Source organism: Nilaparvata lugens, chromosome 6 (genome assembly GCF_014356525.2).
Source record: "Nilaparvata lugens isolate BPH chromosome 6, ASM1435652v1, whole genome shotgun sequence".
In the NCBI taxonomy this organism is placed as follows: domain Eukaryota; kingdom Metazoa; phylum Arthropoda; class Insecta; order Hemiptera; family Delphacidae; genus Nilaparvata; species Nilaparvata lugens.
Window position 1 is genome coordinate 20,242,896 of NC_052509.1, and position 15,188 is coordinate 20,258,083.

Genomic DNA, 15,188 nt, shown 5'->3' on the forward strand with positions numbered 1-15,188 from the left:
GGGCCAAAGACGGTCAAATTCAGACAGAGAATTAAATGACATTGATCAACTTCGGGCGCTTTGACCTCCAGAAGAGGAGAAACCACAGTTTTGATTTTTATCCGTACAGTTGCAAACCTGCAAGCAAGCTGGAAACTGGAAAGAAAAATGCAGAATGCATTAGTGTTTATGGGTTATGTTTGATGTTCTGAATTTTGTATATTTATTTTTGTTATTGTGAAATGCTTGAAAGTGGATAAGATAACATTCTTTGTGATATTTTCCATTCAACATATTTATCGAAATCATTTCTAAAATCGCAGACGGCCAGCTTATAACGATCAAGAATGGTAGATGATAATGCTAACACTGTACTGCAAACAGTTTCTCGTTATAAAACTCTTTCACAAAACGTAGAAAACCATCCTGCTCTTATAAAGGTATTTTTAGGGTACTGTTTCATTACAAATCTATATTATCAATGTTAGGCACACCAGTGTTTAATGTTAAGTCGGGCCTAGGCCACAAACTCAGTCAAGTTCTGTCGTGAATCTGTCAAACTCTTTAAATAAGGATGATATAATTTATATACATTTCAAAATAAAACCTTTTTATAGTTGAATCCTATTTTTGAAAGTTATTTTGCTAAGGTATCCTGTTTTGTAATTTACCAGTTTGAATAAATAAACCTACTGTATTGAACAAATGACATTGTTTTGCTCAAATATTACAATATCCATTGAATCTAATCTGTTTGAATGTTTTTGTAAAAAAGGTGTTGAATAGTTTTTTAAAAACGTACGGTACCTAACTGGAAACTTAATTCAACCTAAATAACCTAAATTCTTTTGGTAACGTGGGGGGCACTTTAGTATATGGGCCGCGAAATTTAGCATTGAAACCTACATAGATCGATAGAGGAGGTTAAGACGAGATCAAACATTTATAAAATTGTTGTCGATTTCTAAGGATTAGACTAAATGAAAAAACATGGCAGAAAGTTCAAAATTTCTATATCAATTTTTATTTTTTAAGGCTACAATAAGTTTTAAAATGGTGATATAAAAATTTTGAACATTCCACCATGTTTTTTCATCTAATCCTTGCAAATCGACAACAATGTTATACATGGTTGATCTCATTTTGACCTCCTCTATCGATCTTAATAAGTCTCAATGCTAGATTCCGCGGCCCATATATTAAAGTGCAGCCGGTACCGTTGTACAGTGGTTTCGATCTTACTTCTTTTTACTTTAATTTTTCAATTACAATGTCTCAACCACGGTATAGGGATTGGGGAATTGTCATGTTTTTTGTCGATCTCCGTATCAGGGTAATCAATAGTTGAGTGGACAGGTAGGCAGTGGGTGCTGCAACTTGCATCACTATCCTCTAAGATGGTTTTATTTGTGGTTTTCAATAAATTCCGTTACTGAAAACTATGGTCTCTTTGAGATAGTGAGATACTTCTTCAGTTCCTTGTGAAATGCTGATTGTGAGTTCTTAAAGTTTTTTAGGCTATCATTTTCAGGCAGAATATTGAAGAAATATGAGCATGCATAAATTGTTGTGATTCAAATATGTTGAGCCTCTGCTGCAGAAGATATTTCAAATATCCAATTAAAGCTATATAAATAGAACTAAGGACTTCTGTTACTGCAAATATCAACCGAAGAACTAAATATCAGGAGGAAATTTGAATAATGAATCTGTCCAAGAATTGCGCCCAGACCGGGAATCAAACACGGTCCCCCCAGACACTCTCTGAACAGCATCATTTAATTATGATTTTAGCCACTACGGTCAGGGTTTGACAAATCATATTTAATAGATCACATTGTTTTATTATTTTTGAATTCATGTATTATAAAATAATCAATTCGTTTGCTGTGGTTGATGCCGGCCATATAGAACCGCTAAGGCTATATGCTTTTATAAACATTATTTATCTTTTGCAGGATGATACAATGATCCAATTTCTGGCATATAGTTTATCAAGTCCTGATCTCCAAGTTATCTCAGAAACCCTTGAGACGTTCTATAATCTGATGAACCACGGCAGAAACCAGCAGACTTTGCGTTCAGTATTTGGTGTTGCAGAAGCAATTAAAGCAGTCTCTGAAAGGTGAGTTCATTTCTTGTTAATTCTGTTTCACGTTTCATTGCCATGGTATCATAACGCTTGGTTGCCATGGTACCAAGGTTTCATATGACTCGGTGCGCACTGGTCTGTGTAGATCGCACGTACAGACAAAAGTCTACGTTTTATACTAAGCGTTTCTCCGTTGGTCACCGCGCCCTATTGAAGAAATGAGTTAATAGTTAGGCTATTATAGTTAGCCTCAAGGCTTTCCTCTGGATACGCTGGTGTCACATCTGCTGCCAACCCAAAGAGTAAGACTTTATAAAATCGCATTCTGGAAGATATCGAAATAACATACTTCTGATAATGAATTTTAAGCACCTTGCTCAACCTGCAACATATGTCCTCAATGAGCTCGTCCCAATATCTCCACTAACCTCAATATCTCCACTGGGGATCCCCATTTCAGTCCAGTCACTAACGGTGTCTCCGTGCGACGTCATCACATGTTGAACTGCACCTGGCCAGAAGCTGTTTGGTCCTCTGTCTAATTAACATTATTTAAGAAGATTCCAATAAAACTCCCAATCAGGCCTACTAATTTTAAAATGTTTTATAACTGTTGCAGGGACGATTTAAGTGATGAACTGAAGGGAAATGCCAACAATCTCCATGAAATGATAACGTCTAACACGTATACTCCCATGCGAGGCACATTGGAAACATCCAAATCCACACCCATGAGGAGGAAAATATCTACAAAAGTGACCACCTTCCAAGTACAAGGATTGTCTGTGGTAATTGAAGCCAAGCATTCAATTTATCTAAAGGGAGGGATCTGGGATAAGACGCTAGGGAGTATGCACAGTACTAAATTTAACGCTATAGTGAGGTACACATTATAATGGCTGTGGAGAAGGATAGGAGAAAAGCGTTGCCGGTTCTCTGCCTTGCCACTGCCTTTTATAGAGGATAACTGATATCCGGTATATCTGATGTAATTTTAAGTGTTCATTCTTTTTAATTTTTTATTTTATTAAATACTGCCGTTATAACTTGGATCTCACTATGATATGAACTGTGGAGGATCAAGGCCCGCCGCAAAGTAGACCCGCGCTAATCCACGAAAAGCAACCCACGCCGTGGGATGTTTTGTAAACCATTGCTATAGAATTATTCATAATAAATCAGCTGACAATTGGATTATTCATTGCATGTATTACACAAATGTCTAGAGAAGCCTAGCAATGGTTTTACAAAACATCCCACGGCGTGGGTTGCTTTTCGTGGATTAGCGTGGGTCTACTTTGCGGCGGGCCTGAATCAAGCTAAAGTCGCATTCGACTAATGGATCAGAGTTCGAGTTCGAGTTGGATTAGTCAGAGACTAATGGATTCGAGTTCAGTTCAAGATTCAATCTAATTATTGTTATACAACCCTCAGAACACAATCACTTCTCATTTTACAATTGCCAATATGGCATGGAATGCCGGTTCAGAACGAGTTTTCTTATGTTGTTGCCTTTCCCATTTTTATCAAGGATCTATGTTGAATTTCATACTGAACTTCAAAGTCACAGTAACTCGATTCAATCATTAGTGAATGGCTCACATTTTGGTAACTTTTGATTGAATGTTTTGTGCATTGTTGATAAGACAGCCTCATACCTTAATTTCTAAATTGTGACTGTAATTTTAAATTAAGGGGTTTCCCTCCCATCAATTTTGTAATGGGTTTTCCAGTTTCCAAGCATCAAATTATTTTCACTTTATCACTTTCACTTATTTGATGAATGGATACAATATTTATTTGAATTAAACTTTAGTAGCACGACTCTCGAGTATAACACTAGGATAGATTGGGCACTCTTAGAGAGCTGTTGTTGAGTGATAATGAGGTAAAGTCACGATAACTTGGAATTACTCTTGGGTGGGTACCATCCAACAATAATCTATATTTATCTGATTTTTAATATGTTCATCTAAAATCGCAACTTCAACCATCTCTTATCCTAACCCCTTTTATTACCCACGCACAAGCCTAGGGCATCATCCTCATCGAAAAATCTTGGAATGATGTATCGATGTATTTGGATGTAAAGTGATTCATTGATTGTAGTGTGACAACTCTTTGCTCTTTCTCAGAGAAATTTAATTTTTACTTTATAGTAATTGAACGAGCGTTAGTGAGTTCTCACTTTTGATTTACTGAAGACTTTGTCCGTCTGTATGTTCTACAAAAACTTGAGAAATAATTGATCAATCAGCTTCAAATTTTGAACACGTTTCTTCAAACCTATTTACAGGTCAAGTTCGTTGGAAAACAAAATTGACTCACTTCTTCGACCTCTTTCAGGATATAAAAATAACATTGAAAGTGCATTAGAAAAAATTGTGATTCATCATTTAGTCAGCTGAAGAATTAATTCCATGCAATTAAAAGTTTTCCCATTCATTTATTCATAACATCAGCTGAGTTTATTTGGAAGCTATCACAAAGACATGATTTCAGCTGGTATATACAACACAATTTACAACTTTTACATCATCAAACTGATACGGGTTGAGATGTCAATGTGTGGTTTCCGCCATTCATTTTCTCTTGGAACTCTGTATCGAAATCATGTATTTGGATTCATATGAGGGACAAACATGTTGATGCGACAGAGTAATTTTCATTTCAAATAGGAACCCCAATGAAACCTACTTTCAATATTATTCTTGTAGAAGAAATATTTTGCTGTTTCCATAATTTTCACCAACAAGGTCACACTTATATAAGCTGTAAATTCCATTGCATCGAACAGCAATTTTCAATCATTCTTTTGTGGTTTCGGCCACAAGAGAATGGAATGAGTTGCCTGAAAATATTGTCCTATCCGGCTCATTGGCTACTTTCAAAAAAAAAAAGGTTTTACCAACTTCTCAGCATCTACCAAGCATAGAATGTAGGATTCGGCATTGATATTTTGTATGTTTGTTCTTCATTTCCATTTTTGTGATTTTCATATAGTGTTTAAGGATGGAATTACAGCATTGTAGGCGGGTTTAGTGTGGTTATTATAATCCCATTTGGGATTATCCCAGTTGGGAAGGAATTTAATCTTACAGATTGTTGCGATATATAGGTCACCAAATAGTAACACAGATAACTTTATCAGTAACTTGTATGACTATCTAAATTCTCTCCCAAAAGATAGAAATATTGTTCTCGTTGGAGATATATATAGATATTTTGAGAACTGACCGACATACACTAAGTTACTTGAATTTAATGAGTGGTAACGGCTTTAAGTCGTTTATTAATGGACCAACTAGGAGTATTGATGATAGTCACTCGTGCATTTATCATATATTTTTTTAAAATACATCAAATAATTCAATTAAAACAGAAACTGCTAGTATTCTTGAAGTTAATGTTGGTGATCATTTTGCAACTGCGCTGCATTTAAGTTCCAACCACATAACGAAAGAAAAATCTCTTGCTCAAAGAAATATAATTACTAAAATAGATTTAACTAAACTGGAAACTCACAAAATGAAAAATGGTTGTTTCTGTATGATCAAAATAAAAATAATAATGAAAGTAACAATGATAATCACAACGAGGTGGACACGTCGGTTGAAAACCTTACTCATAAAATAAAATATTATTTAGAGCTTTCTTCTATAGATGTTAAGCTTAATCACAAAAAGAAACCACTTAAGCCTTGGATCACTCAGGGGCTAATCAACTCGATTAATAAGAGGGATAAAATGGCTAAAAAAGTAAAACAAGAACCTTTCAATACAAGTTTAAAAAATGAATTCAAATCCTAAAGAAACTTATTGGATAATCTTATTACCAGCACTGAAGATAATTATTATAGAAATAAAATTGATAAATGTGGCAAAGATGCAAAAAAATATGGACTTACATTAACGAGCTGCTAAATAAGGGAGGAAATGAGTGTAGTAAAATAAAACTGAATGCACAAGAATTAAATGAATATTTTGTAAATGTGGGTAAGACTTATGCGGATAAAATAACGAATTATGAAAACCAAACTGATTATAAATGTAATTATAAAAAAGATAATTCAAGTCTAGGAAACTCGTTTTTTAAAACCTGTCATAGAAGATGAAGTAAAAAATGTAATATATAGTCTAAAAAGCAATACTAGTCCAGGCATAGATGGCATTAATAGTAAGATTTTAAAAAAATAGCTCCTTTTATAGCTTGGCCGTTAACTTTTATAATAAATAAATGCTTTGAAAGAGGATTTTTTCCAACATCATTCAAGATTGCTAAGATTAAACCACTTTTCAAATCAGGGGATAGGAAACTTGCTGAAAGTTATAGACCAATAGTTTAATAATATTATAGACCAATAGTTTATCAAGTTCATTGACTAAAATAATGGAGAAATTGATAAAAAACAGATTATTAAGTTTTTAAACAAACACAAAATAATAGAAGAGAATCAGTTTCAGAGTAAAAAGAGTACAAAAGATGCCCTGATCAAATTCTCAAACGCGGTTTCGGATCGTTTGAACAAAGGAAAGAAAACCCTAGCTATCTTCCTGGACCTAGCAAAAGCTTATGACACTGTGTCTCACGATAAGTTATTGGACAAATTAGAGTGGGTTGGCATAAGAGGATTACCTTTGAAATTGTTCAAGAGCTACTTGTCAAATAGAGCACAGATTTTATCACTTAATGACTCAGTAAGTGAAATACCTTTTCATGCTATGGTCTCCCTCAAGGCACTGTCTTATCACCTATCCTCTTCCTGTTATATGTGAATGAAGTACTAAGATTAGAGTTGAATGGAGGGGAAGTATATACATTCGCAGATGACACAGTGTTGTTGTATGGGGGTGAAACATGGAATGAAACCTATGAGACGGCCTCTAAAGGCGTCTCTACACTAAAAAGATGGCTGGATTTCAACTCCCTTAGTTTAAATAATAAAAATCTGGTGTGATACACTCACACAACTTTCCTTGCTCAATGAACTGTAAGCCCCATTCTTAAACGAGAATAATTCAGGGGAATAACATAATGACGATTGGCGGCAACATATTTGAAACTACGATCAGACATCTGTATATGTGTATATAGAATTGTTTTCAGAGTAGGCTACTTTTTCCTTTGTGTAAATTGTGAAATTCGATGATTTTTTTAAAAGTCTTCAAAACAGCTGTTCTACAGATGAAATATCTAGACTATGTGTTCTTTTTATGAACTGCTCTACATACCTACCTCAGCACGAGAAGGAGGCTACAAGGTCCATTTCTCAAGGATGGGGTGGACCCCCATTAGTTTCCCGGAAAAGAGACTCATGCCAGTTGATAGAGCTGATATATAACTATACAGGGTATGAATTTGAAAAAAATCGGTCGTCATTTTTGAGAAAATCGTGAAAAACATGTTTTTTAGTAATTATCCGCCATTTTTCTCAAGAATATTAGGGAGCTCCTGCAATTTTCCCAGAAATGAGACTCATGTCAGTTGATAGGGCTTATAAATAGCTATCCATGGTATAAATTTTAAGAAAATTGTTAAAGCTGTTTTTGAGAAAACCGTGAAAAACATGTTTTTTTTAGTGATTATCCGGCATTTTTCTCAAAAATATTACGAAGCTCCTGCAATTTTCCCAGAAATGAGACTCATGTCAGTTGATAGGGCTCATAAATAGCTATCCATGGTATAAATTTAAAGAAAATCGTTAGAGCCGTTTTCGAGAAAACCGTGAAAAACATGGTTTTTAGTAATTATCCGCCATTTTGAACTCAATTTTATTGAATTTCTTATTGTCGAATCCTCATGGTATAAGGACCTTAAGTTTAAAATCGTGTTCACACACACACACACACACACCCAAAAATCATGTTTTTGGACTCAGGGGGCCTTGAAACGTATAGAAAACTTGCAATTAGGGTACCTTAATTTTTTTTGGAAAGCAATACTTTCCTCCCTAGGTAATAGTGCAAGGAAAGTAAAAAAACAAAGTATATTGCTTTTTCAAGGAGTATTGCTGGAAGAGAAGAAACGAACTGTATACTTAAACTGCACATTAATTGTGAGAATTTTAACAATAATTCAGCTGCATGTAACTGCCCTGAAATAGAAAAAACCAGCCACATCAAATACCTAGGTATAATTATTAATGGAGGTTTTAAAAGGAAAAGACACATTGATTATTTGTGTGAGCGATTAAAGTTTGTATCCTATAACTTCTATAAATTGCGGTCCATACTCCAGATACCAATGTTAAAAATGGTTTACTTTGCAATTGTACAGTCCTTACTGCAATATAGATTAGCTGTTTGTGGGGGGAGCATTCAACTCTCATCTATTAGCTCTATTTGTAATACAAAATAAGATTATAAAAACAATACTAAACAGACCCATGATATACCATTCTATTCAAGCCTTTAATGAAATATTAAAGTGATGACAATCCGCCAGCTGTATGTATTGAACGTCTTTAAATACTTTCAGAGTAACAAAAATATAAATAAATATAAATGTTATGACTCAGATCTGACAATCATCCGTAAGCAGCTTATTTATATAGCACCAAAAATAATTAATAAATTACCTTCAGATCTCATTGACTTTCCATGTATCAAAACTGTCCCTAATAACATAAGAGATTGGATTTGCCATAATTTTTTTTCGTATAGGAATTGCGATTTGCCAAGATTTTTATTTCAATTTGAATATTTTGTGATTTTTTTTCCAATAAGTATTACGATTTGCCAGAACTTTTATTCCAATTTGAATATTTTGTGATTTTTTTCGTATGGGAATTACGATTTGCCAGAATTTTTTATTTTTTGCAATTTAAATATTATGTGATTTTTTTGTTTATAAGAGAATATTATGATTTTTCCCTCCTCCCATTTGCCATGTAATGCGTTCTATATACCCTGTTTACACTGTATTTATGAATCACTAGATCTATGAATAAGAGAGTATTTTTAAAATTTTTTTGTTGTGAATTTTGTTTCGATTCTTCGTTTCATAATTTACTATTCTGTATAAATATTTGCTTCTGTGCTAAAAAATCAATTTAAATCAGGTTAAGCGTATTATAATTTCATCTCCTACTCCCACTGGCGAACAAGAGTCATCTTATGCGAGTGGTTTTTTTCACTTACCTTTTATTATTATTACATTTTGGTTGGATTGTGTTGTTATGTTGAGCTTTGTTTGATTTATGTATATGTATTTATGAGTGTGGAATAAATAAATTTGAAAAATTTGAATTTATTAGACCAATAATAGTTTGATTATAAGAACTTATCAATCTTATGCAATTATCTTTCTTAATTCTAGTACTCTTCTTCATCATCTGTTCCTTCCTTCATCATAACTTTCTTTCACTTTTTTATTATTATTCTTCATTAATTTGTTACAATAATGTTCCTCCTTCTTCATCATATCTTAATATTTTTCAATTATAATGAGGTTTTACTTTTGTTTGTCTTACTTTTATATTTTTCAATTACTTTTAACTGAGTTTACTTATTATTTCTTCTTTTGTATATTTAGAATAATATTTTTAATTATTATTTTGTAATTTCGCAATGTATAATCGTAATGTTATAAATGCAATAGGGTTTTCAAGACCTTGCTTGTGATATGTAAATAGATCAATCAATCAATCAATCTGTATAATTAAAAGTATGGTATAAGTTTCAAAGTATGGTATTACAATACAACAGTTTTCGAGTGAGTTCTCCAACCCAGGGTTTCACAAGTTATTTCAAATATCCAATGAAAGTTATATAAATAGAACTAAGGACTAATATTGACTAAATAGTATTAGAAATTTGAAGAATGAAACTGTCCAAGATTTGCGCCCAGACTAGAATTTGCCCAGAAAGTCAATTTCTATTTTTTGGGTCTTCTCTTACCAATCTTTTCAACAACTTACTGTTGTCCCTCCTATTAATATTTCAAGTACAAAAACAGCATTTCAAATTATGAAAACCGTCATGACACCAGCTAGTCAAATGATAATTAATTTCTATTCCTAGGGAAATCACTTAATTTGATAATTTTACTGTCGTCAAATCCTTATCAATAATTATGTTTCTTAGGGAAATCATTCCATATATAATTTTTTCCCATGTAAATCGAATTAGCGCTATTTATTATTTATTCAGCTTTAATTAATAAAGAAATAATTTCATAGTTCCCTTTTTCCAAAACTTTTTATATAAAACACAACTAGTTTCGACTTTCAAGCCATTTTCAAGTTTTTTCCAAAAACTTTTACTATGAAATTATTTATTTATAAATTAACAATTCAAGTGGCCCTATTGAAAAACTTAATCATTGAGGTTTGTTTGTGTGATAATTTCAGGACACGAGACAAGATCTAGAGTGTGCTGTTGTAAAAGTGAAAGGAGTAGTGTCAGTTGTTGTTGACGTGGAGTCTCAGAGGTGCGTGGTGAGAGCCCTGTCGTCGGTCACGCCGCAGTTGGTCGCCGAGACCATAGCTGATAGGACCGACATGGTCCCAAGGCTGGTTCTTCGCAATAAGAACAATCAGGAAGTGAGTGTAATACGGCTGAGTTTTAGTAGCATTTGAATAAAATTATTATTTATAGAAATCATTCAGACTGGCTCATCAACTATCTAAATTCGGGAGAGAAATAGTTTTAAATTAATTCTGTTGCTTCTCTTCAATCATTGTTTTGATTCTGTGCATGTGTAGATGAGATGAATAAATCATTATTATGGCGATGATTTCTTTAGTGAAAAGGGTGAGATTGAGTGCTGAAAAGCTCACTAATTGCTTATCGTATTAACAGGGCTGAATTTGGGAGGAGGGGTCATACTTTTTTAAATATAATAGATCAAAATAAATAATATTCATAAATTCAAATATTACTAAATAGTGATAATTATAATATTAATTTAGTACTTGAAATTTCAATACTTTTCCATTAGTTATTAATGTATGATCTTATGATCTTGATACTGCATAATGGCTAAATCTTCATGATAATGTATTCCATTTGTCAATTTTTCACTTTCTTGTTCAGGGCTACTAATATTGAAATAAAAATTAGAAACCACAGTACTCTTTCAAAATTATTCTTATTATAAAAACAAATGTTAAATAGTGTAGTGTAATTTAGTTTTTATGTGCATTCTATTCTATTTGTCAAGAGTTATATGAACTCAACGGATTTAAAAACGAACAAGTTTATACTTCTTTTCTCCATATTGACACTTCTATATTATGTAAATTTACTGAAAAAGTTCAGAATATTGCAAATAACATACATTGTGCATATTATGCACAATAACAAATATCAGAAATTAAATTAACCCAACACATTAGAAACTCGACTTGTAACTTCAACGGTATAGTATCAATGATGAACACATCTGGACGGGGGTTCAATTTGAAACTTTTTGTTGTTTGGAGTGACTAAACGACCAATACGTACTAAACGTTGGATTCAATTACAATGTATTAGGTGCATAGAAGGGATGAAGGTATTGAGGTGTGTTGTTGTAGGGGAGTTTTGATTCGCCTGTAAAAAGCATGATATGCTCAAACATTCAAGTATATTCTTTGCTACAGTGAGATTCACTACATACTGTCAGCATTGTTTGTGAATAAGATTAATGATTCCAATTCAATCAATCAATGCTGAGTTTCAAGTGAATTTCTAGTAAATCTATTTTTATTGAAATGATAATCAATTTTCAATTTTTTTCAGTACCTACAAAATATTCTAGACGAAGATGATGAAACAGACAGTTTGCCTCCTTACTTGGAAGAAGAATACGAACCACCGATAATCGAGAAGAATGCCGTGTCGACATTCGACGCCATACGAACCAACGCATCAGGCTGGCTCAATGCTGCCACCACCTTTCTCCAGAGCTCTTTCTATTGGTGAAATAGAAATACATACTGCCGACCATCAGTATTCATTAAAATATTTCTCTAAATCAAATTCATATTTTTTCTAAACAAATATATCTCATGTTGAATGTTTTTTATTGACAGAGGAGAATATTCTACATGTTATATTACTTGCAATGAAAATAATGCTAACAGGCGCAAACAGAATATTATTTTTCAGTTTCCTGAAAAATTGCCTTAGAACGTTAGATTATTAATGTTATAGATGTGATTGTGATAGTACCTACTTGTTTCTCAAGTAATGTGTTTTTTAAACCAAATTCTGTGTTCCTATTATTGTTGATTGGATTAATGGAATGAAATGAAAATGTCGGAGCCCTCATCTGGTCTGATACTCAATTGAAACAGAAGCTTGCTATTCAGAAGTACACTAATAGAAAAGATTAACCTATTAGTTTATAACAAAACAATAATTTTTCAAAATCATTAACAGAACGGTATCAGATTCTTTGGATGGATTGATGAATATGAAGTGTGTTGAATGATATTATTTTTTATTAAATGTTTGATTTCGTCTCTCAAATCTAATATATTCTACAAATTGTTCTAAGAAGTTCTTCCTTTTTTGCTGTAGAGAGTTTCACAGTAGAGAATTAAAGAATGTATTGTTACCATTAGGAACGTAACATTTTAAATTGCACTCCATTGTTGTTATGTAAGGCTGGTAGCACTGTTTAGTGGCCAGTTCCATCTGCGGTTAGTCGACATGGAGCGTTACACAAAGGAGCAACCCACTATTATTCTCAAAATGTATTATAAGTGCGGGGAATATTATGCTGAATCGAAAAATTTATGGAATTTTTGGTCAACAATTACGAGACTCATTGAAAATTTCGAGAAAACAGGTTTGCTTTTGTGGATATTAAACAAGACGCCCTTGCATTGGCCGGTCTATCGAGTGAAACAAAGTGTCACTCTGAGTCCAGGAAGACACAAATTTCGTTGGAGAAAGGAAAGTGTGTCACTAAAGTAGTGGATGATATTTTCATTTGATATCGTGTTCCACAATTAACCGCAGGAGTTGCATTTCCCACTGAGTGTCATTGGAATTTTACAACTTTAAATTGGTATACTCTGCAGGTTCAGATGTACCGGTAGTTCTTGCAAAATTTCAACTAGAGACTAAGGCCCGCCGCAAAGTAGACCCACGCTAATCCACGAAAATCAACCCACGCCGTGGGATGTTTTGTAAACCATTGCTATAGAATTATTCATAATCATTCAGCTGACAAGTGGATTATACATTGCATGCATTACATAGATGTCTGGAGAAGCTTAGCAATGGTTTACAAAACATCACACGGCGTGGGTTTTTCTGTAAACCATTGCTAATATCGGGGCACCGAGCTCCGCTCTGGAGTACAAAAGCATATAAAATTTATTACGAAGGAAGAAATTATAATATATTTATAGTTAATACAGAAAGGTTCTATCTAATCACAGTGGATTGAGATTAATTCCCAGAGGAATGCAAAAAATTTCTCTCACAAATGCATGTTAAATTTTGATCCTGATTAATTTCACGTGAACCAAAAAAGAGAATACCATTTCAAAAAAGATAGTTTATCTGATTGGTTCTACTTGAATTAATCAGGATTAAAATTTAACCGGCACTAAATGATTACCTGAAACGGTACCTGATTAAATGATTACAAAAGTTCAGCTGAGTCATAGTTTTGTCTCAGTCCCACACACATGCACTCGCTCACTCACTTCTATCATCAACAGACGACGAAGTTGTCAGCTGTTTTTCCAAGGATGAATAAATCCTTTCAATGTCCTTCAGCGAGTTTTCCCAGGGATGAGACCTAGTGAAATTGAATTTTTATATCACAAAAGACGGCTTCTCTTATTGGTTTTCCTGGAATAGAGCAGGATTAAAATTTAACCGGCTTTTGGTGCAACCGGCACTAAGTACCTGATTGAATGACTGCAATAGTTCAACAGCTGAGTCGTAATTTTGTCTCAGTCCCACACTCATGCACTCGCTCACTCACTTCCATTATCGACAGATGACGAAATTATCAGCTGTTTTTCCAATGATGGATAATTATTATCCTTTTTTGCCCTTCAGCAAGTATTCCCATTGATGAGACCTAGTGAAATTGAATTTTTATATCATAAACATACTATGTTCCGAATTTCGTAAAAATCGTTAGTGCCGTTTAGAGATCCGTTGTACATACATAAATAAATACATTCAGCAATTGCTCGCTTAATATAATAGGATTGAATAATAAATCTAACATACCATTTGTATTTAATCGAATTTTTATATTATAAACCTACTATGTTCTGAATTTTGTGAGAACCGTTAGAGCCGTTTTCGAGATCCGGTGAAATATAAACATATAAACAGAAATTGCTCGTTTAATAGTATAGGATAGAATTATTCATAATAAATCAGCTGACAAGTGGAGTATTCATTCCATGTATTATTATCATTACACAGATGTCTGGAGAAGCCTAGCAATGGTTTACAAAACATCCCACGGCATGGTTTGCTTTTCGTGGATTAGCGTGAGTCTACTTTGCGGCGGGCCTAAGTGTCAACTAATGGAACTTAGCATGCTTGCTAATAATTTTATTCAGCAATTACGTGAAATTAGATTTCTATTAGAATAGCTTAATAATTGCATTAAGTGTCATTATGAACATAATGAAGACATCACTTTAATTACAAATTAGAGAAACCCTTTTGTATTTGCTCTACTCATAAGGTGTAATAATTATTAGTGGCTGTGTAGAAAGTTGTGTTTATTTCTAGTTGAATATATTTTGAAAGAATTTCAAATTGTGTAAAAAATTTGAAAGTAAACTGTACCGTGATATTAATGATTTCCATGTTTTCCAATCAATTATGTCGCCTGCAGAAGGATTGTTCACTATTTTTATATTATCTGAGAAATGCTTGTTTTTCAACTGGTTTTAGAAATTGTTATTTTGTAACAGTATTTTCTAATATCAATTTCATTTTAAAGGTCAGCAATGATTATAAAGCATGCTGTTCAAGTTTTATATGAATGTTGAAGTTTGGATTCTATGCTTGTTACAAAATGATTTTAGCTTATTATAATTCATAAATGTTGAATTTATACAAGTTGAAATCTGCTTAGATGAAGAGAAAAATTAAGTTTTATACATTTATAAGAATTCAAATTTGAGATTACTAAAATACGGTTGTTC

At 33.1% G+C, this 15,188-nt stretch overlaps 1 protein-coding gene across 1 annotated transcript; it reads left to right on the forward strand.

Moving 5' to 3' along the window:
* The first annotated feature begins 110 nt into the window (after positions 1 to 110).
* On the forward strand, positions 111 to 14,896 carry LOC111062332 (armadillo repeat-containing protein 1-like). The gene is made up of 5 exons (XM_039430364.1): positions 111 to 419; positions 1,938 to 2,104; positions 2,691 to 2,859; positions 10,422 to 10,613; positions 11,794 to 14,896. The coding sequence occupies exons 1-5, from the start codon at positions 327 to 329 to the stop codon at positions 11,974 to 11,976; spliced, it is 804 nt and encodes a 267-aa protein (XP_039286298.1). The 5' UTR covers positions 111 to 326; the 3' UTR covers positions 11,977 to 14,896.
* The last annotated feature ends 292 nt before the right edge of the window (positions 14,897 to 15,188 follow it).